The sequence below is a fragment of the Anas platyrhynchos genome, chromosome 1 (genome assembly GCF_047663525.1).
Source record: "Anas platyrhynchos isolate ZD024472 breed Pekin duck chromosome 1, IASCAAS_PekinDuck_T2T, whole genome shotgun sequence".
Taxonomy (NCBI): domain Eukaryota; kingdom Metazoa; phylum Chordata; class Aves; order Anseriformes; family Anatidae; genus Anas; species Anas platyrhynchos.
The window spans coordinates 72,014,535-72,037,370 of NC_092587.1; the positions used below are offsets into that span (position 1 = coordinate 72,014,535).

Here is a 22,836-nt window from a genome sequence, read left to right on the forward strand (position 1 = left end):
GCCTAGAAAGAGTATTTTTAGGATTGTCATCTTCAGCAAAATATTTGCCAAACAGGACAAGGATCTCTTATGTACTCTGATGCTCAGCATTGCACGCTCATGCTGCCTTTTCCTCCAGATATCCCTTGCTTCCAGGTTACCCAATAGATGGATGGGAAAGCACCTCAGAACAGTGTTTAGAGCAGCCTCTAGGCAGCAAAGAACAGGGAAAGCAAGGCACCAATTTAAACACAAACACACAAAACAAATATCAACAGAAAACCACCCATAGCATTCCTGGTACTTTGGCATCCATTATTTCCTATCAGCAGGCACAGCAACCATCTCTCCCTTAAAGTGCTTTCTCCCACCTCCCTGTCAGCCCAGCCCAAAACCCAGGCAGCAAGCAGGCAAGCTTTAACACACTGCACTTCAGGACAACTGAACAGAGGGACCTCACATACAAATCTCTTGGGCCTAAGTTTTGCAGTCACCAGAAGCTGGAGTCTCAGCACTCCATCCTGACAGTGTTTCACTTTACACAAAAAATGTTAATTTTCGTGCTCTGAGGAGAATAAGTCCCACTCCCTGAAATAAGTTGTGGTACAAGAATTGTCTAGTTGTATTAGTGACAGTAAACTACCTGTGTTGAAAGAGTTGTTACTCATTTATAAACTGAGACAACTAATTTAAAGATAATTTAGAAGAACATCAATAATAACCACTTACAGCTCTCTGTTTATCACCAGGAAACACTTGCTACAGTGGGACAGTTGCTTATACCTCCTGAAGAGGGCTTTGAAGGTGAATCATCATAAGTCATTTATAGAGACAAAACAGTGTGTAAAGAAGCTGGTATCAATGGGGGAAAAAAAAAAAAAAAAAGTAGCACATAATTTAAATCCGATGCAAAACTTTATTTCTACTCTCCAACTGATCATAAAATGAAGAAAAGGAGAAATAGTTCAAACAACCCTCCAAATCCCACCAACCCAGATACTAAGATGTGAGGAGTTCTGGCTTGCTGCTGCCTAAGGTAAAGGTCAGGAATGAGGCCAACCTTGAGTGCAGTGAATATACTCATGTTTTTTCCACTGAAGCAGTATCTCCCCATTACTAGCCCATCAACAGATTATACTGAGCTCTGAAAGAGCACACATTAATTGAAGTAATTTTGTTTGGTATTAGCCTTGTAAAGCTGTTTGAGGGTATTTAAGTACTGGAGATGAAAATTACTCTGCTACATACAGGGCAATTGGAACTTGGTTGCTTCTTTTTAAGGAAAGAGAGAAAAGAATGGATGACTTATGACAAATGGTCACCAAAAAAAAGGAAGCAGCTACCTTTTGTACCCTGTTGTCTACCTTTTAATCCTTAGTTTTCTCTAAGAACATCTTTTTATCTAAGAACATCTTTTTCTAAAGCAGCTTGTTTTTCTTTAGTTTCACAGCAGTCACTATAGAGAAGGGTTGAGATACAAATGGCTGCATCATGTTCATCTGATCATGAGAAGCACATCAGAAGTCTGTAGACTCAACATGAGAACATGTACAAGACAACCTGTCATCACACCACTGAAGTTGAAGGATCTCATTAATCTTCTTACTTCAGAACATGTACCTGATGGGTGCTATAAAAGCCAGTTAGCTAAATGAAATCTCATTAGGGAAAGACAGGATATCACAGACTGCATTATTATTTTTTAAAATTGTCCTTATTTCATCTGTGTTATTCATGTGCAGTTGCATGTTTGCATACTGTAGCAGTGGACCAGTGTTGAGTCCAGTAGGAGACAGTCCTGTAGGTCTAACACCTGTAACAATTCAATTGTGTTTCCAGCTTGACATGAAACAGGTTTTTCACTCAGAGCTCAGCTGTGGTCTTGATTCACTTTCTTGAACAGTTGGAGATGTGCCCTTTGTCTCTTCAGAAGCATCTTCTGATCTCCTAACATAGAAGTGAAAGGCTTTGTTAAGTTCCAGCAGAGACTAAGTGGAGCCTACTGTCAGAACATTTTGCAGAGGCCAATTGCTACTTAAATCACTTAGTATCAGAGAAGCCTATTTTTTATTATTATTATTTTTAAGATAATAATTTGCAGTATTTGCTTTCCACATTGAATAAAGAGTACTTGCATTATTTTCAAGTAAAAGAGTTAGATTTTATTATCCCTGAAACCCATTTTCTGAAATTTGATTAATTCTCCCAGCTTAGGGATCAACCAGGCTGCCTTAATTTCCTGAGGCAGGGGACATAGAAGTCAGGAACATGTATAGACTAATTCAGTTATACAGCATCAGGAAGACCTCAGTTATTAATTCAAAGTGGTAACTTCTTTCTCGTGTGGAAGAGGTAAAACAGTTAAGCAGGCACTAATTAGCACAGTATGTGATCTCTATGAAGACCTGAACTCCTTAAGACTGTTTCCAAACTCATTAATAAATGGAAAGCTGTCATATGTAAAAGAATACATAAACTTTAGGTATGTACAGCTCTACTTTCCCCCCACCCCCCAGCTGTCCTTACTGAAGTCTGACAGCCAGTGAGTTTCAGTCTACATGATAATTATGAGAGGCATCAATCTTAGCCTTGGTAGGGAAGATTATGACAGAAGTAGCTTTTTTCCTCTGTTACCAGGTCCAAAATTAAAAGGACATCCTCTGGTACATCATCTTAAACATCGCTAGCAACAGCAGCTTGGAACTAGGGGCAAGAAGTCTGATTACTAATGTGTTAGGTACTCTGACTAGAAGTTGCAAGGTGTAGCAGTACTTACATAACAGCAAAAAACACAGAAGCAAGAAAGCCAGTAAGCAGAAGGAACACCAAAACACTTAGAATTGATGTGATGACAATCATGCCTCCACTCCTTCGACCAGGCCAGGTATCAATTTTCATGGGAAGTTTGGCTAGAAAATCATGGAAAGAATGCTGCTATGATCTATTTTTCACCATGTGTGCCTTTACCAAATGAGGGAAAACTAGTTGTTTTGGAGAGGAAAACAGATGACTAAGTGATTTGTAGGAAAAAGTTTTAAGACAGTTTCAGCATTTAGAGGTTATTAGCTTGGCTCAGCAGGTTAGCCAGGGTGGCAAGTACCTGCATTACCTAGAAATTTCTTCAGCACAAGATACCGTGGCAAGCACCAAATCATAAACTGTGCATACAACCTTTATCAGAGAACTGTTCTGAAGTATACAAAAGAAGCAGATCGGTATTCCATATTAAAGTCTGCTACTCCAATGCTGGACAGCTGACAAAATTGCTGAAACTGTAGGAAAAGACTAGACATTGCTCACTAGAAGAGCAACATTGTCCTAAGGCAAGTATGGCTACTCAGAAAACCTGAGCAGAGCCACAGACTTACCTCTTCTGGTTTTGATTGGATCAGACCAAAGAGTTTGATCTTTCACCATACCTTCAGAGTTATCCACCAACACATATTTAAACCTGTGGGGGGAAAAAAGCATTAAATTAGGTATTTCAAAGTTTGAGTTGCCTTTCTATCATTTTGTAAGCTACCAGATTAGCTAGTCAGACTCCAGTTTTTGGAAAAGCATTCAGCAGAAACAATCAAAGGTAAACAGCTTTTTCCAGAGACCTTATAGGGAACAAACAGAATTAATAATATAAAAAGTATTCTGTGCTATGTCATGCAGAGCTTGTGCTCCATTCTTGTGAGCCTTGACAGATGATAGCTTTCCAAAAACAGTTTTTCCCAGCTTGCTATTCCCTGTTGTGAAGGGCCTCGTTATTTAGAACAGCAAGTGGTTTTGATTTCCATATGGAAGTCAAAGATTTTGTCCAACAATAGAGACCTTTGGCACTTTCCCTGTTAGAGAAAGCATTGAAAAGACAGGCTAACAACAGATTTGGCAAAGGAATTAAGTTTCCATCCTGCAATAGTTTGAGTTTACAGAATTGTCCCAAGGAGACAGAGGAAGCAAGACAGTTCTGAAAACCTGCCCATAGTATTTTGTTTCAGAAGCATATTCAGTCTCCCCAGCTTCATGTGACTGCTGCCTTTAATATAGCTTTTAAAGAGCAGGCAGCAGCAAACCAAGTGTCACAAGTGACAGCTGTCAGGGCTCCCAGACTCTCCTGAAGGCCAGCTTCCCCAGACAGCAGGGGTCAGATGAGCCTGCAAGCCACCTGGCTCTCACTGTGAAGTCTCCAGTCACATCAGGGACTTCCTGGATGGAGCTGGAGGCCACTAAGAGCTCTGGCTCCCCAGAGCCCCATCAAAACAAAGCAAAGAGGGCCAAGCCCGTGTCTGTGGTTTGGCAGACTCATCTAATACCATACACAGTGAATCATTCTGACATCATTTTCCAGTCAAATCCTTTTCTTCCAGCAGTTTCTGATCAGATGCTCCAGCTTTAGTATAGAGCCAGCAGTTCACATGTGAATTTTTCTACTGATCCATTAATTTAACCTGATGGAGCTCACCCCAGCGAGAGCACCACAGAACACCATCTGCAGGGTGCTGGACCAAAGCTAAGCCAGCCTCACAACTGCCCCTGCAATAGAGAAGTTCTGGTAGAGAGAGGTAATTCACATCATACTATTTCAAAGGTCTACAACAGGGTAAATCTTGCTTCCTATTGAGTACTCAGAGCAGCAACAACCATTTCAGAAACAAGAATTATACCTGTATGTAGTGTCTGGGGAAAGCGGTGGGTTACAGACCCCTAGGAAGTTCGGGTCATACAGACAAGTCCCATCGTCCCCAACTCTGAAGAGATATTGCTTCAAGACGTCAGGCACTTTGTTCATGCCTCCTACATCAGCAAGCCTGGGGGGCACTGCACAGTCAGGTACATCGAAGAAGGCAGCATTGTAAGGTCCAAGCTGTCCCCCGCTTGTTTGCTGGAATGTGCTGCCCAGGGGTTTGTTACTGTCATCAGTCACGAGGGAGCTCATCGCACTTGCTGTGGGAGAGGTGGTTTTTAACAATACTGTTAGAACTAGATCAGCCGTTTCCATTCATCCTGTGTTTGACTGCTTGCTCTTCTATCCAGAAAAAGCTCAAGCAGGAAGCCAGAAATCTACTGCCAGTCTGTGCAGTGATCTTACCCCTTCCTCTTGTTTTTGAAGCTTTCTACACTTGTCCCTCAGAAACCATGAAGGATGTATGTAGAAGGTCTCTCTTCGCCACCCTCCCCAATTTCGTCTTTCCCAAGAAGAATCTGATGGAGCTTGGTGGCAAAGGCTGCCCTTCCACCACAGACTACATGCCTCCAGTAAGTCCTGCCATGTCAGATTTAACACTATAACCAAGCCCGAGTTTCTATAGGACCACAACTCCTCTATCCTCTGGAACAGAAGCCCTGAGACCTTTGGTTGCACAGCAGCTGCACCTCTCAGAACACCACAGTATGCAGACTCGCAGCCCTGCATGCTGGAGCAGATGCATTCTCTACACTTCTGACCAGCCAGACATGCCCATGCTTCCAGACAGCACAACACCAAGCCTAAAAGTCTTCACAGCATCAAGGAAAACGTACATCTGCACCCAGCTCTACAACATTGTTTGGAAAGCTCAGTTTCAACTCAAACTTTTCCTAATATAAAGCCAAGGCACAAGTCTCAAGAGATGTTCCCAAGTTCTGCAACTGTGAGTTGGTTTATTCTGGGAGCTCCCTCCAGCTGTTCAGTGCTGTCAGTAGTGGAAGATGGCCAGTTTTTCCAAAGCTGCAGTATACTGGGAACTTTTTAAGTTTGTAAGCACTCTGCTGTGCTCCTAGAGCAGCAACTGCTTGGTCATGTGAAGTTTTTAGTTATGATCCAATGCAAAATCAAATCTGCTTTGAAAGAGAAGTGTTTCTAGCACAGGTTCAAAATCTAACTTCAAGGTCAGTGCTCAAGCTAGTTGAGCAGAGAGGTGCCAGGGCTCAGAAGACAATAATGTGTAAGTGAAGACTAGCAAAAACTTGCTGTACTGGGTCTGGCTTCCCCAAATTATAAAATTTCTTACAACTAGGCCTCCTCACTCTCCCAATCTCCATGTCTCAGCCTGGCTGTGGTGAGCAAGCAAATGCTATTTTCTAAACAAGTTCAGGTTTTTGTTTGTTTTTAAATTCTTTAGGTAGATCAAGTTTGATAGTGAACTAACAAGAAAAGACCAAAAGATTACATTAGTCATTCAGAAATTTGCTAGACCCTCAGCTGTTTGAAAGCTGATGTGTTTCCTTACTAGCAGAGCTGAACTTAAGATTTAATTTTCTTAACATCCTAAGTTTTCCCTCTCTCTGCTCCAAAAGCCTTCAAGGGTGAGCAAATGTGTTTTTCTGCAGACCAGAGAAAAATCCAAACAAAATTCCTTCCAATCTGCCAAGTAACAAGTGTGCATCTGCTTGTTTTAAAAGCAGCAGCAGAGATTTCTCTCTCTATAGCCCCTTTTGTAGAGAGATTCAACCATCTGTGTAGAAAGCTTTTGCCACAGAACCCATGGAACACAGGGTAGCTGATGTAGTTTTTAACAAAAATATCAGATACAGTTGCCTATTTGTATGTAAGACTGGTATCAAGTCATTGTAGCCTTTTATATCCATACAATTCACTTGTATGATCTGCTTCAGACGTACAAAAATGCACGCTTCATTCATGGGAAGCATCTCAGAAGGCAGTGCCCTCACATCAGTATCTTGTTAAGTCTGGCTAAGTCTTCTACTAATCTGAGGCAATAAGGAAGCCTCTTCCATTCTTTCCCCCCCACCCCCCACCCCAAAAGAGCAACACTCAGCAGCAGAAGTTTTAGACTGCTTTGGCTCTTGACCAGTTTCTCCCTACTGCCCACAAAGATCTCTTCTCCATGCCCCTCAGAACAGGAGGTTGCTTACAGCCTTTGCAGACAGTCGTATGATACAAGGAAATCATTTGTCTCTGTCAGCTTACAGAGGAGCTCTACTTGGTGTGCAAAGCAGTCTGCCAGAACAGCAGGGATCAGTGAGGGCAGCTTCTTGGGCACTGCCAGCAGTGTTTCATTGCCAAGCAGTTATGAAATTAATTTTATGAGTGAACCCATGGGCCAGGCATCTTTGACCACAAGCCTAGCATGACTTTTATTTTATTTCTCCTCCCCTCCCCTTCCCCCCACAAAAAAAAAGACAAGTCCCTGTAAGGAGATTTACGTGGGGGAGTTCAGGCTTTTATACAAGATATTCATGTTTAGACAAAGGTATCAGACAACGGACCACTTGGCTTTGTTAGCAAGATCTGGGCAGACCATTTATAGTTGATAATACTGCTCTGCACCTACTAGGAGTCAGCTAACACCAGTGCTAACTGTTGTTATTTTTAATCATTCCAATTGAAGTCATAATTTATTTTTTATATATTTTTTTATACTTATAATACACTTTTTTTTTTAAGGTCTTATTATAAACTTAGACCAGGCATTCAACCTGCACATAGCTTTCTAGAGAAAAAGTAATGCTGGATACTCACCTGATTCCTTCATTACGTACAAGTAGATGGTATAAGATCTGTTTGGACACAGTGAGCTATCAAACATACAGAAAGGTTTCTCTAGAGAAACTGTGGTAAGAGTGGGATTATTTGTTGCAAGCTGAGGGTCTCCAAGCTGAGGTTTCAGGCTCTGATCTGGAAGAAAAACTTACCAAAAAAAAAAAAAAACCACACTTCAAAATCTTTCTCTGCACAGGTCCTAAAACAGAGTTAACACCCAAAAAGAAGCAAAAGCACCCAAGTGAGACAGAAAGATAAGAGATGCAGAGAGGAGCACCAAAAGAGAAGAGATTGTAGAGAGGTGCCACTTACCTGCAGACAGCAATCCCAAGCAGCAAAGGACTAACACAACACAACACCTACACATGCCTGAGCCCTGCAGTCACAAAAAGAAAACAAATGCTAGTAAAACTTTTAGTTCCTGCTGAAGATCTCCCATGTCCACTCCCTCCCTGAAGTCAAGCACACCTGCTCCTTTTCACAAGCTCCTTAGGATAAGGAGCTCAGCACCTCCCTGTGTGCTTATCGCCCTCCTTCTCAGGTGGTGCCAAGCACCCCAGCTGTTATCTGCTTCCAGGTAAGGGAGGGAGTTACAAGATTTTTATCTGTCAGCAGCACTATGAGTGTCAAGATAGTGTTTTTTTTTCATGTGCATAGATGATGGGTGTCTTTTTTCTTTACCTTCTTCTCCCTAAAAACTTCTGAAATCTCTCGTGTAGGGAAGGTTTAGGACTGAATATCTGCATCCTGCATTCAGTCTGTATCATGGATGATTCTGATTCATAACTCTGCCTTCTCTATTTTGTTTCCTGGGTTACATCTTGAAAAACATAAGCCTTCCAATTCTGTTTCTGGATAACCTCAGTGGGATTCAGAGCATCTACATGAATAATAATCCATTGGGAAAGCTGAATTGCACCTGTTGTGCAGAATTGTTTATCCATTCCTGATGAATGTTGCTATTATGGATGGTCTATTACATAAGAGATCAGATTACAAAATTAATAATTACCTGCTAAAAATGGGCCAAGGGGAAAAATACCAGCAAGATTTTACAGAATAAATAGAGCTACCTTGATGCCAGTGAACCAACTCCAGATTTATATTAGTATTACTATTTTTACATTAACAAATCCATCTTCTTTATGAATATGCTATGGGCCCCTGAAATCTGTTTGAAATATGTAATCAAATTATTATAGTGTAATTTCCTCTCCATATGTCTTATTTTATTTAAAATTCTGCACACCAACTTTGTTGTGTTTGGTTTGACTTTTTCTTGCATCACTTCTTAGGGAGAATATTGAACACAGGAGTTAGCCCATATTTGCACTGCTATAGGGTAAGGATGAATATTATTATTATTCATTCTCAGTTTGCAATGAACTCTGAGGCTGTGCAGGCAATACTCAGGTAAATCAGGTTAAAAATACTCATGTAAATCAGAAAAAAAATCTTACCCTTTCTTCACCTTTAATTCCTAGGAAATTGATTTTTAACATTTGCACTAGGAGGGTTAGTTATACAAACTTGGTATTTATCTGCTCAAGAGTATTTTTGTCCCTTAAAGCACTAACAATGGTGCACAAAACCTGGGAAGCTTCTGACTCAGAAGTAAAAGCATGGCTTAAAAACAGTGGAATCTCTTTCTCCATCACAAAATCAGTACTTTCTCCAAACAGTGTTTCCTGTAAAATCAGATTCTGAATTCCTTAGATGGTAACTATTCTGGAGCAATAAGCAGTAGTCTTTTCCCTTCTTAAGACAGAAAAGACACATATTATTTGTCTAAGTTAGATACATAAATCAACACCAGGATATATTGGATGTCAGAGAAAAAGAAATATTCTATTTCATTGCATGCAAGCTACTTACATGTGGTACAGAATACCCTTCTATGCTTTATATCAAAGTGCTGCTCCCTCATTCACTCTGGAAAGGGTCAAAACAGATGGAAAACAGCAAGAATATAAGTTTTAAAATGTGGTTCAAAGGTATTTTTTCTTTTTTTTTACTTTTTTTTTAGATTCACAGCCATCAAGCAATAAATTCACAGCCATCAAGCAATAAATTCATCACTCATGCAAATCTCTGCATGACCTTCTTGGAGTTTTGCCTGGATGAAGACTGTGGTAACTCCTCCTTGGGCTGGTCATACAAATTGTCACTCCTTATTAATTTTACAGCTGTCAGAAGTATGTCCACAGAATAACTCATCATAGAAAAGTTAATCACCTTTTAAAAAGGTTACAAGATGACAATTTTAGCCATTATTTTTCATGAAGCTATTTTCTCAAGCCATCATGATTTAGCTGAGTGAGTACAAGGCCATCCTGTGCTGTGGTGGAATTCACCGGCAACACGTGAGGGGATGGATAACATTGCCTGTGATCTGAGATTTTAAAATGGTTGGGTTTGGTCTATGTTCAAAAGAATCTCAAAGGTAGGAAAATAACATGACAATAAGTTTCGTCAGCTCCATCAGTGCCAACAGATGTGGCACTGATCTGGTCCTAAATTAGGACCAGATTCCATCCTTGCTTACACTCATTTTAACTCCACTGTATTCAGGGGGCCTGGTCTGAATTTTTACAGGATGTTACCATGAACTTAATCTTACTATAATTATAGAGTCCCTAAAGCAAGCATAAGAGAAGAAAAAAAATGTAAATTTCTGTGTCTGTTTAAGTAGCAATACCAATTTCTTTTCTTTTGTTACCTTTTGGACAATTCCATAATAATTCACAGAAGCATCCAGAACCAGTTTGGATTGGTGGAGATACGAGAAAAAAAAAAATGTGTGTAACCCTAGCTTCCCAGTGCTGTGTGATGCCCATTAGGAGCTGGGGAGGATAGGGTCCCAAGTGCCTTGAAGCGTATGGAGTCCTCCAGGATCTGAAGTCCAAACATTCTATACATGTTCAACTGTGGACATAGTAGAGATAACCCTCCATGCTCCACTGTGCTCCATCTCTCTGGTCCAGGCTAAAATTAGCGCACAACTTGCAAGCAGAGCTCCATGTAGCGAAATTACAGTGCTTAACAAAGAGATTAAAAAACTTGGTGGTGACATCTACAAGTCAAGAGATAATCTAATCCAAAGGGTGAGAAAGACAAATAAAACTGAACCCATTTCAAAGACATTTGACCATCATCACTGGTTGTCTGCAAAGCTATTATTAGCTTGCAATTTCCTGCAAATATTCTGGTGGGTGTAAATCTTGAGGAAGGAGCTGAAAGAGGAGAGAAGTAAAGCCTTTGTGAATTAATTTTTAAAAAGCTTTCCATCAATAAGGGAGATCTGAAAGGAAGTGCAGAGATGGTAAAAAAAAAAAAAAAAATGTTGATGAAACAGGTGATCAGGGGTTGGGAGAGTGGTGGAGAGCCAATACATAAAAAATGGGAAGTACAGAGATATAACAAAAAAAGTCTTGAAAGTGAGGAAAGGTTGGAATGCGGTGTGGTGGAAGAGTTTCTCCTTCTGCCCAACCCCTCCAGACCATCTGGCAGATCCATAACCACCTCTGCTGCCCAGTCTTGAGCATCACTGGGCCTGCAGAGGCTAACTGCAAGGAGAGCAGCTGTAGTGCTGCTGGTCATGCTGAAACCCAAACATCAGTTCTCCGAGGTTAATAAGATGCCACCATGGACTTCAGATGTGGTTGTTCTGGGGGCTACTGTTAACCTTGTTACAGGCCGTATCTGGAAATCCTGGCAATGGAAACTTTCATTTATTTCTATATAACTTTCAGTCACTAGCACACTCTATTTATATCATAGCGCTGCTGGTAAAAAGGTGAAATTTTCCATCTACCCAAAGCAAAAAACTCCTCACTGAAGCAGGAGGCGAAATATTTTTTATGACATTTCTCTCTGTCCTGGTTTCAGTTAGAACAGAATTTTCTTCCTAGTAGCTGGTGGAATGCTGTGTTTTGGCTTACGATGAGAAGAGTGCTGATAACACCCCGATGCTTTAATTGTTGCAGAGCAGTGCTTATACCAAGCCAAGGACATCTCAGCCTTTTGCTCTGTCCTGCCAACAGGCAGGCTGGGGGTGCAGTAAGAGCTGGGAGGGGACAGACCCAGGACAGGTGACCCAAACTAGCCAAAGGGGTATTCCATACCATCTGACATAACGCTAAACAATATATAGGGGTGGCTAGCCGGGGGAAGGGGGCCGGACTGCTCGGGGTTAGGCTGGGCATCGGTCAGCGAGTGGTGAGCAATTGCATTGTGCATCACTTGTTTGTACATACTATTATTACTTTCGTATTATCACTATTGTATCATTATTATTATTATTGTTATTATTATTTTTGTTATTATTATTTTCCTGTCCTATTAAACTGTCTTTATGTCAACTCACGGGCTTCACTTTCCATTTCTCTCCCCCGTCCCAGAGAGGGAGGGGGGAGGGTGAGCGAACGGCTGCGTGGTGTTTAGCTGCCGGCCGGGTTAAACCACGACATCCGGGAAGTCCGTTTCCCGAACCAGAGGACGAAAGCCTCCAGCATCACGGCACGGCATGCACCCATGCCGCTCATGGCCGGACAACCGTGTCGTGGGGGCGCCTTCCCCAAGCAGCCCGAAACAGGACCCCGAACACGGCACGGCTAGCACGCACGTCAGCCAGGACCAGAGCCAAGGGGCTGGGGACAGCCGGACCCACGCTGCCCGTGGACGGACACACGGGTCCTGCGATCGCCATACCAGAGACGCCCGTGGTCTGACCCGGACCCTGGTACGTCGAGCACACGTGATAACCATGACTTAAGCCAAGGGGCTCGGTCCGGCCGGATCCACACCGCCAGTGGACGGACACACGGCTCCTGCCAACGCTCATGCAGAGACGCCCGAGATCCGAGCCGGACCCCGGCGCGGCTAGCACACACGGAAACCAGGACCTGAATCAAGGGGCTCGGGACAGCCGGATCCACGGTACAAGTGGACGGACACACGGGTCCAGTGATCGCAATACCAGAGCCGCCTGAGGACCGACCCTGACCGCAGTGCGGCTAGCAAACACCTCGCCCGGACCGGAGCCCAGGGGCTCGGGACGGCCGGTCTCCGCACAGCACGGGAATGAAACTCCATTCTCCGGGACAACCATTTCCGAAACCGGCCGACGGCAGCCTCCGGCTTCACGGCACTTCTGGCACCAACGGAGCTTGTAGCTGGACAGCAGTGTCGTGGGATCGCTGTCCCCGAGCCTACCGACCATGGATTCGGACCCTGGATTTTTCAGAAGAAAACTTCGGAACCCAGTGATGGACCTCTCAAGAACTACATGAGAGCTTCTTTGGACCCCGGGTTGCGTTCTGTTCCGCATCATGTTTGGTCCAGAGATGATTTTCTTGCATTCAGGATCGACGGGTCCTAACCCACAGTAGACATCTTAGGAACCTGGGATCTCCGCCTACTGACACACCCGACACAATGTTAGGAACACGGGATCGACAGGTTCAAATCCAGAGTAAACCATCTTCTCACCCCAGGATCGCCGACTCCTACCTACTGAAGGACTTCTTCTGACCCCGGGATCACCGGCTGGACAACAGTGTCCTGGGATCGCCTTTGCAGAAACGCCCGAGGTCCGACCCGGACCCCGGCGCGGCTAGAACACACGTCACCCAGAAGCGGCTCGGAACAGCCCGACCCACGCTGCCCGTGGACGGACACTACGGTCCTGCGATCGCCATACCAGAGACTCCCGAGATCCCACCCTGACCGCAGTGCGGCTAGCAAACACTTCGGCCCGGACCGGAGCCCAGGGACTCGGGACGGCCGGGCTCTTCACAGCACGGGAACGCAATTTTATTCTCCGGTGTCCTGGTTTCAGTTAGAACAGAATTAATTTTCTTCCTAGTAGCTGGTGGAATGCTGTGTTTTGGCTTACGATGAGAAGAGTGCTGATAACACCCCAATGCTTTAATTGTTGCAGAGCAGTGCTTATACCAAGCCAAGGACATCTCAGCCTTTTGCTCTGTCCTGCCAACAGGCAGGCTGGGGGTGCAGTAAGAGCTGGGAAGGGACAGACCCAGGACAGGTGACCCAAACTAGCCAAAGGGGTATTCCATACCATCTGACATAACGCTAAACAATATATAGGGGTGGCTAGCCGGGGGGAGGGGGCCGGACTGCTCAGGGTTAAGCTGGGCATCAGTCAGCGGGTGGTGAGCAATTGCATTGTGCATCACTTGTTTGTACATACTATTATTAGTAGTACTATTATCACCATTGTATTATTATTATTATTATTTTATTATTATTGTTATTATTATTTTCCTGTCTTATTAAACTGTCTTTATCTCAACTCACGGGCTTCACTTTCCATTTCTCTCCCCTGTCCCAGAGAGGGAGGGGGAGGGTGAGCAAACGGCTGCGTGGTGTTTAGCTGCCGGCCGGGTTAAACCACGACACTCTCTCAAAGTCATCCCAGAATATTTTGAGAGTAAGAGATTAATATCTCAAGCTCTGCTGCACAAAGGCCACATGGATGCCTGGTACCCTTGTGCAGTTCTGTAATTTCTTTGATATGTCTTTGGCTTCCTGGAGAAGTATTTCTGTCCTTTGTTGTCGCCACAAGGGACATACACTTCAGATCTTGAAATCTACACAACTAGCAACATAGACTCAGGATTCATTTTCAGGGGTTCTCTTGCTCTTTTCCTAATAAAGTCCCTTAGCATTTATGGATCTCAGGATGAGCCTTTCAATGTTAAAAAGGGACCAAAGTGATGGAGATAAGCCCCATCCTACATTCACTCTGCACAGGAACAGACTTACGTGCTGAGTGGGGGTCCCCATCTGTGCAAAGATCTGAGCAATATGACTCACTGAGCCATTGATCTCCTTAAATCAAACATCTTTCATGTGTCCATATGGAAATAGAGAGGTTCAGTTATAAAGATGAGATCGTTGAACTTATTTTATCATCTGGTGACAATTAATTCTGTGCAAACCTGGAAGATGAAGCAGTAGAAACATCAGGACTGGGAAAGCAGCTTTCTACACAGGAAATCAGGGCCACACCATTGTCAAATATAAATTGGCATGGCTCCATTGAGATGAATTTTTTACTAACAGAACTGGTCCCCCCAGAAATCATGTACAAGACGTTATTGTTGCAGCAAACCCCAGACAATCTCAGAACAGTGGAACATCTGCAGCTTGGAGGAGCCAGGGATTAAAATGGAAGACCCCTTTGTTACACAGAAGTTAGTGTTTTCTTTGCTGAGGAAATGTCTTATCATCTACAGATATCTGCTTGAACTTTAATCTCTTAGTGCTGAGAACCACTAAGAAGTACTTCTGTTTAAGAAATTCCTGGACTTACGTGATGGTAGAGATGTCCCTAATAAAAAGCAAGCACCCTTTGTTTGCTGCAGCCTTTTCAGAACTGCCCCTTGTGAGGGATCGTTCATGCCAGGCAGGTCCATATAGGTCAGTCCCACCCTTCTGCATTTACAAATGGTGATAATAATAGTTTTCTGCTTCAGTGAATCCACTGTTCGTTGAGGAGCTTGTTCTAAGCAGCAGTTACAATGAGGAGTCACTGACGTAGAAGAAAGGGAAGATAAAATGTCATCGGCTGGATAATTGTGTTATATCTATGACCAAGTGATATGGTTTTTGATGAAGAACTAAGCAAAGATGACAGAGGATGGAGCTGCAAAAGTAACTTCACTGTGTTGGCATGACATTGGTGAATGTGATGGCTAGTGAAAGGAAGCAGCCCTTCCCACGTGGTGAGTGTAATCTCCCACCTTTGTCCTCAGGATGGCCCAGAGTATTTATATGATGGAGTACTTTTAATTTAAATTAAATTAAAAACTTTACTCCAAGAGTGAATTTTAATGGGATGGAACTTAATTAATATTTGAGGTTTAGGAGGGATCTCTGTATAAGGGCTGGAGTGTAGACTCTTTACTCACATAGATTCTATTACTGCTTGGAACACCCCTCTAAATCTAGAGTCCTGAAATGTCCCTTCATGGAACCACTTGAGTACCTTTGAGACTCGGCTGAACTTCAGCGCAGTGGCTGTGGTTTTAAATGAATGTTAAGTAAAACACAACCAGGCTCCTGTGCTGAGCAGTGTGCCAAATTCCACTGCGCTCACACCCATGTAAAAGTTTTCTAACAAAATTATGAATTATATCATAATTGTATGATGAATTATATCATAATATCATAATTGTACATTGAAAAAGCCTTCCATGAGGATTTCCTTTACTCACTGAATTGTAACTCCACCAGTTTATTAATTGTTCCCAGGAGGAAAAAAAAAAAATATACGCTGCTCTGTCTGCAGTCTACAGGTTCTAGCCAAAATACTTTAAGCTCAATTCTGATATTTGCTGTTTGAAGATTAGAGCCAGATAAGTGCTAGAACAGAACTACCCCATAGAAAAAAGTGTATGAATTAATTATATGTTGCCTAGTCTGGATCTTCATTCTTCAGACAATATCACAGAAATGCCCCATTCCGTTGCTTCCCAAGAAGAGTAAATGTTTTTTGTGAAACAATTCTGGTATCCAGGTCCCTGGTCTTCATACCTGTGGTTCCATTGCAGACTATGCAGGGAGATGGAGTAAGCTACAAGGAGGACACTGAATGTCCATCTGCTGCTAGTCAGAATTTGTTCCATACAGTGCTCATATGCCTGGCTACCTGTAGTTCTCTATAAAATCTACGTATAGGTTCCTACTGAGAAAGTTTGAATGATCCAGTTTCAGGTCTGTTCCTCTTTGTATATTATACAAACTGTTCTTCTGAGTACTGACTTCTTGTTCAGCTCTTGACTTGAATGAAAGCTGTAAGAACTTGTCAAGCAGGAATGCTGCCAGTCCTGTACTGAATAATCTGTAAGCCAATGAACAGCAACGTCAGAAGATTGCTCATTTAAAGAGCTCATTCTCATGGTCTAATAACATGATATACATGTACAGTAACTTCTCAAAGCCCCTTTAAAGGAATGTCCCAAATGTATCATGATGCACAAATACATCTGGAATATGACTAGACCAAGACATTTGTGGAAAATTTGCATTTGGGGAAATCTTGCATTTGGAAGTGTCATGATGCAGTCAACTACTGTGAATCACAATTGCCTTTAGAGAAACACTTGGCCCAAACTGTGTTTGTATGGTTTCTAGTTTAACACGTTGTTTATAGTTTCAATTTAACATAAACTGAGGTACTCTACAGTTTTTCTACAGTTCCTTTAAGACTATCTGTGTGTTAGATATGCTTGGCTGTAAATAGCTTTGGTCAGTGACTGAAGGCTGAAGAAATGCCAATTTTATACTACAAAACATTTGCAAAAATCCATCCCAGGATAATTTCTGATGTTGAAAAGTGAAGCAGCCACTCAAGAAACAATACTAAAAAAAATGAAGAAACTTCTCCTGATTCATGTGCTTCTGATGATCTGAAGTTTCAGCTGATTTTACTGGCAAATGTAAGTTAATAATTGATCACAGGCAGGATTCAGTGTAAATAGTTGCTGGAGGAGCGATGCAATAGATAAAGCAGTATTAGAATTTCAGCTATGCTGGTGTGAGTTCCGTTGCCATCAACAGGGATAAACCCACAGTCCTTAAAGAGAGGAGAAGTTAAATTCCAATTTTATTTATAAAAAAAAAAAAAAAAAAAAAGATTATCTGAAAAAAGCAAGCATTGCTTGCTTTAAACTGATATCTACATGTGAAAACAGAGGCATGTAAACTACAAGGACTTGTGTTACAGTAGTAAAGAAAACCCAGGTCTCTACTCTCATGGCTCCTAATCCAATACCTAATAGACTGAGCTAAGTTTTTTTACTTAACTTGGTAGGCAGAAGCTTGCTTTTCTTATATAAAGCTACGTAAACCTTCTCTTTCTCCTTTCAAGGTGCTCTAAATGGGATTCAGTAAGTGATATTTTGTTATAACCTGCTTTCTAAACTTCATTTCTAATTGCCTATCTTGTTGTCATCTCCAGTCTGCCCACAGCTGCAGTCCACTTATCTCAGCTCTCAGTTACTAATTACTCCCTCAAAGAAGAGTTATTTGGTGGCTAGGATGTGGGTTGAGGATCCAAAAGATTATGTGGGGTTAGGGACTCCTTCTGAAAACAACCTACTCAATTTCTGTTTTTCAGCTGCCCACTTATAAAATAGGAATAAAGTTATTCCTCTCACAGCTTTTGGTGTTCCTATCTATTCAGGCTATATATGTTTTGGGGAAAAGATTACTCTCTATTATATATATGTACTGGCTATTTTAGTTTTTAAAAGAAGAATTAGGCTTCAGAGTAATACAATTCACTAGTCAGCTCTGGGTAGGCAGAGAATACAACCCTCAAGCTCACTTTCAGTTTCCAAGTGTGTACACAAAACCTCTGGAAAGAAAGCCCTCAATGAACAGCTTGTCATACGTACAAGCTATCAAAATAATTTAAATACATCTGCCTTGCAAGAATGAACTTTACATGAACACAGCCTACATAGGTATTCCTGATCAGGGGCTGAGACCCAACTATTTTTTTTCTGTGTACACACCATTTTGTAGCATGACAGGGCTTGGTACTTGAGCAAGCTGTTTTCATTATTGCCACATACCACGAGCTCAAATTCTAGAGCTCAATGTTTAATCTATGCATATAACAATATGCACGTCCTCATAGACCAGCTGATGAAGTGCAGACTGGATAAGTGGACAGTAAGGGGCACTGGAATCTGGACAAGTGGAGCATTGTGACTGGCAGCATTAAGTCCATTTGGAGGCCAGTCAGTAATGGTGAACCCCAGGAGAGGAGACATGGGCCAATTCTATCTCATATCTTCGTTAATGACCCAGGTGATGGGGCAGAGCACACCCTCAGCACATCTGCAGATAATACAAAACTGGGAGGAGCTGCTGACACACCAGGGCTGTGCTGCCTTTCACAGGGAGCTGGACGAGAAATGGACCAACAGGAATCTCATGAGGTTGGACAAAGGAAAGTGCAAAGTCCTGCACCTGGGAAGGAATAACCTTATACACCAGTACACAGATACCAACAGGTTGGGAAGCAGCACTACAGAAGAGGAGCTGTGGCCCTGATGGACAAAAAAATAACCCAGGCAGGACGTGCCCTGGTGGCAAAGGTGGCCAGCAACAGCATGGGCTGCATTAAGATCATTGACAGATTATTGACAGCAGGTCGAGGGAGGTGATCCTTCCTCTCTGCTCAGCACTGGCGAGGCATCAGCATCACTGGGCTCAGTTCTGAGCTCCCCAGTACAGGAGAGAGATGTAGCAACAGACATGAGTCCAGGGAAGGGCCACTAAGAGGGATAAAGGATTGGAGAACCTGGCATAGGAGGCTTACTCAGTGCTGCAGTTCTTTAGCCTTGAGAAGAGAAAACTAGGGGGACCTGGTCAATGTGTATAAATATGTGATGGGAGAGAATCTGTAGCAAGAAGGGAGACAAAGAAAGAAACATGTGGAAAAATAGCACCAAATGAAGATACTGTATGCTGTACTAAGGGGTGTCCATCAGCAACATAAACAATAGGCAGTGAGAAAATGGCTTGCTCTAAAACTCATTCAAATTTTTAAGAAAAGCTATGTCAGGGAGGCTATAAGCCAAGCATGATGTGAGTTCTATTTCTAAGTATATTGCAGTTAGGATAATCAGCAACCGCATCAGATTAGAAGATGCCCATGTGGAACTATGTACACTGAAACTGCTGTAATCTAGATCAGAGACCAAGCAGACTGCCTGGATCCCAAAACCATGAACAAAGTGTGTAAAACTTCATTTGCAGACAAAAACACCATTATTCATCTTTAGACCTCCTTTGTGATAAAACTAAAGCAGATGATATTGAGAGCATAGATTCACCAAGGGAAAATTGCGTTCGACCAACCTCGTTGCCTTCTATGATGGCATCACCAGCTGGGTAGATGGGGAGAGAGCAGTGGATGTCATCTACCTTGACTTTAGCAAGGCTTTTGGTACTGAAGTTGATACTCCCACAACATCCTAATAGCAAAGCTGAGAAAGTGTGGGATAGAGGAGTGGACAGTAAGGTGGGTTGGGAACTGGCTGACTGGCCAAGCTCAGAGGGTGGTGATCAGTGGAGCAGAGTCCAGCTGGAGGCCTGTGACTAGCAGTGTTCCCCAGAGGTCTTGTTCAACATCTTCATTGACAACCTTGATGAGGGAATAGTGTCCACCCTCAGCAAGTACGCCAATGACACAAAGCTGGGAGAAGTGGCTGACATGCCAGAAGGCTGTGCATTCAGCAAGACCTGGACAGGCTGGAGAGATGGGCAGGAAGAAACCAAATGAGGTTTAATAAGAGCAAGTGTAGAGTCCTGTACCTGGGAAGGAACAACCAGACGTATCAGTACAGGCTGGGGAACGACCTGCTGGAGAGGAGCTCTGAGGAGAAGGACCTGGGGGTCCTGGTGGATGACATGTTGACCGTGAGCCAGCACTGTGTCCTTGTGGCCAAGAAGGCCAATGGGATCCTGGAGTGCATTAAAAGGAGCATAGCCAGCAGGTCGAGGGAGGTGATCCTCCCCCTCTACTCTGCCCTGGTCAGGCCTCACCTGGAGTACTGTCTCCAGTTCTGAGCTCCCCAGTACAAGAAAGACAGAGATCTCCTGGAAAGAGTCCAGTGGAGGGCCACAAAAATGACACGGGGCCTGGAGCACCTCCACTATGAGGAAAGACTGAGAGACCCGGGTCTGTTCAGCCTGGAGAAGGCTGAGAGGGGATCTTATCAATATTTACAAATATCTTAAGTGCAGGAGACGGAGGGATTTGGCCAACCTCTTTTCAGTGGTTTATGGGGACAGGACAAGGGGCAATGGTCAAAAAAATGGAGCACAGGAAGTTCCACACCAACATGGAAAAGAACTTCTTCACAGTGAGGGTGATGGAGCATTGGAACAGGCTGCCCAGGGAAGTTGTGGAGTCTCCTTTGGAGATATTCAAGGCCCATCTGGACACCTACCTGGGCAACCTGCTCTAGGGAATTTGCTTTGGCAGGGGGGTTGGACCTGATGATCTCTTGAGGTCCCTTCCAACCCCTACAGTTCTCTGATTCTGTGATATCTGCACCTCATTTTCTATGCTGGGTTGGGGATTAATAGCAAACGTTCACATACAGTGTCTGCTAGACTGTATTCTGATCCACAAACCTTGAAAATGAGGATGGAAATGTATTAAATAGACTTTGTCAAATGCATATGAGCTTTTTCACCTTTTTCAATCTAGCTGTAATTCTTGTTCTACCAGGCAGACCAGAATTGTTCATTGCTGTCTTTTGCCTTTTACAGTTTCAAGACATTTTCCCCTATCTTTGTTGTTAAATACTCAAGAGCAAATCACAGCTTCAAGAGGCCATTCCTGTTCGGTGGAATTATTCTATTTCAGCAGATATAATTCTGGAAGTTCAGCATCCCAGGTCATTATAAACATTAAGGAACCATGTGCTCCTCTAGCCTCATACTTTTAAAACTGGGCATGAAATGTAACCCAATGTCTTCTTTCACAGTAACTAGCACAATGAATGTATCATTGGTGACTGGATAGAGATAATCACAGGTAATCAGTAAATTGCTGGGATTTACCAGCTTCCAGCTTGTCAGCTGAGCCATGAGAGATGGGTGTTGTGGTCTCCCAGCCATTGTGGAGGAAAATGAGTTAACTTAAACCACTTAAGCTGCCATGTTTCATTACACAGCTGCAGCAGTGTAAAAGCACATCATGCTGCCAGTCAATACATCTCATTTGATGAATAATAGAGCATTAAAACAGGGGAACCTGAGCATTTATACATACAGATCACACATCAGCCACACTGGTAACTTGAAGAGAAAGGTTTGAGCAAGCTTAATTCATCTAGTCTTCAAGCTTAAAAAAGGATTATGTTTAGTTCAGCACTTACCCAACCCAATGACTTCCTATCAGTAGCTCTGCTTTTCAAGTATCCTGTCTGGTAGTGGCAAGACTTAGGAAGATACAAAACCAAACTAAACCAAAAAAAAACAAACAAAAAGCTCCAAACTCATACTCAGAGATTTCCTTCAGGAAAGCTTAATTTGTATCCTTACTTAACTTCATATAGCAATTCTTCTGTTAACAAAGAATTGCACATCACAAAGAAGATTGCTTATTATAGATCTTTATTCCACCAAGCTTTCTGCAATTGGATTTATAATCATATAGGCCTAAAGTTTTCTCTTTAGAGTCAGTTCTACAAAATGCAGAGGATGTATGGGATACAACACAGATGATATTTAATAAGAACCATCCAGCAGCTCAGGCATCTGCAGCTGTGTTACACAGACACAATCATGCTTAGTCAAAGCAATTTTTCCACTAAAAACCATCTCTAGTGATACATGTACTCACACTGACATGCTGGAATTTGTACGGCATGTTTAATACAGGTTTAACATTATCATGTATGGCTTTCTACATTAAATACTGAAGTACCTCAATAATCAGAGCAGCAAAAATACATTTTAAAGAATATTATCTAACTATTTTTATAAAAAGTCACTGCCACCATTCCAGCTGTGTTACAGAGTAGCAACAGATAGCTATCGTCTAGAAGGATAGCATCATAAATTCAGTGTCATAAATATGATTATAGACCTAATACGGTAAGCCAAACCCAATGGAGCTACCCAAGTTTATACCAAGTGTTACATCTGTACAATCCTCCATGCAGTAATCCTTCTTAATAGACAGTAGGCTCCTTAAATGTTCTGCAAACAATGAGAGGAAAAGACGCAGGGAAGGGGATGGCAAATCTGTATTTCCTCCAAAAAAGGTTTGATGAAAGACATTATACAGCACATGTGAAGGAGACAGATTTCTCAGCACGCATAAGGAACTTCTGTGAAAACTAATGACTGCCAGAAAATGAAACTCCTTCCATCCAAGAACACAGCATATATATAATATGTAAAACGCCATATAGAAAAAAGTGCAAACAAAGGCTTCCTGAGATGAAGTGTTACTCTGCATGCACAAACCTTTCCTTGAGGAAGGAGTAAAAAAGCAAATACATGTAAACCACACATGCCAGATGTGCCTTGCATTCCTTAGTGCCACTAGTAGTTCTTTAAAAAGGACTCTTGAATAGGACAAAAGGGAACAGAACAGAAGTTGATGAAGAGACTTGAGGGGAAAAAAAATGGTAGTGGATATGTTTGAAATCATAAGCATTAGACCCAAGCTAAAAGGTCTGTTATGCCAGAAAAAAAGAGAGAAAGTGCTCCATGACCAATGTGAAGAGACAGCCAGCACATACCAAGTCAAGCAAGTTTTTCTATATTTTGTCAGAGTACCTTACACATCCCAAACATGGGGACCTGCTCCTTTTAAGCAACAAGAA

The 22,836-nt window shown here is 42.5% G+C and overlaps 1 protein-coding gene across 3 annotated transcripts; it reads right to left on the reverse strand.

Annotated features, from left to right (window-relative positions):
* Positions 1–875: 875 nt before the first annotated feature.
* UPK3A (uroplakin 3A) lies at positions 876–9,359 on the reverse strand. Of its 3 annotated transcripts, none has more exons than XM_072041346.1 (7): positions 9,326–9,359; positions 7,763–7,826; positions 7,430–7,597; positions 4,632–4,911; positions 3,348–3,430; positions 2,756–2,888; positions 876–1,926 (listed from the first exon to the last, which is right to left on the reverse strand). In XM_072041346.1, the coding sequence occupies exons 2-7, from the start codon at positions 7,815–7,817 to the stop codon at positions 1,839–1,841; spliced, it is 807 nt and encodes a 268-aa protein (XP_071897447.1). In that variant the 5' UTR covers positions 7,818–7,826; positions 9,326–9,359; the 3' UTR covers positions 876–1,838. The 3 variants fall into 3 exon arrangements, with proteins under 3 accessions (XP_071897447.1, XP_021128546.1, XP_012955653.1); XM_021272871.4 differs by lacking the exon at positions 9,326–9,359 and adding an exon at positions 8,132–8,283; XM_013100199.5 differs by lacking the exon at positions 9,326–9,359 and adding an exon at positions 7,919–8,048.
* Positions 9,360–22,836: the final 13,477 nt, after the last annotated feature.

What these genes read in the sequence shown, in the direction of transcription:
- UPK3A (XM_072041346.1), bottom strand. Translation starts at nt 7,817, where the DNA reads ATGTGTAGGTGTTGTGTTGTGTTAGTCCTTTGCTGCTTGGGATTGCTG. An exon ending in TCCAATCAAAACCAGAAGAG is followed by an intron (nt 2,889 to 3,347) that starts GTAAGTCTGTGG and finishes ATGATTTTCTAG; the next exon opens with CCAAACTTCCCATGAAAATT. An exon ending in TCTGTGTTTTTTGCTGTTAT is followed by an intron (nt 1,927 to 2,755) that starts GTAAGTACTGCT and finishes CTTCTATGTTAG; the next exon opens with GAGATCAGAAGATGCTTCTG.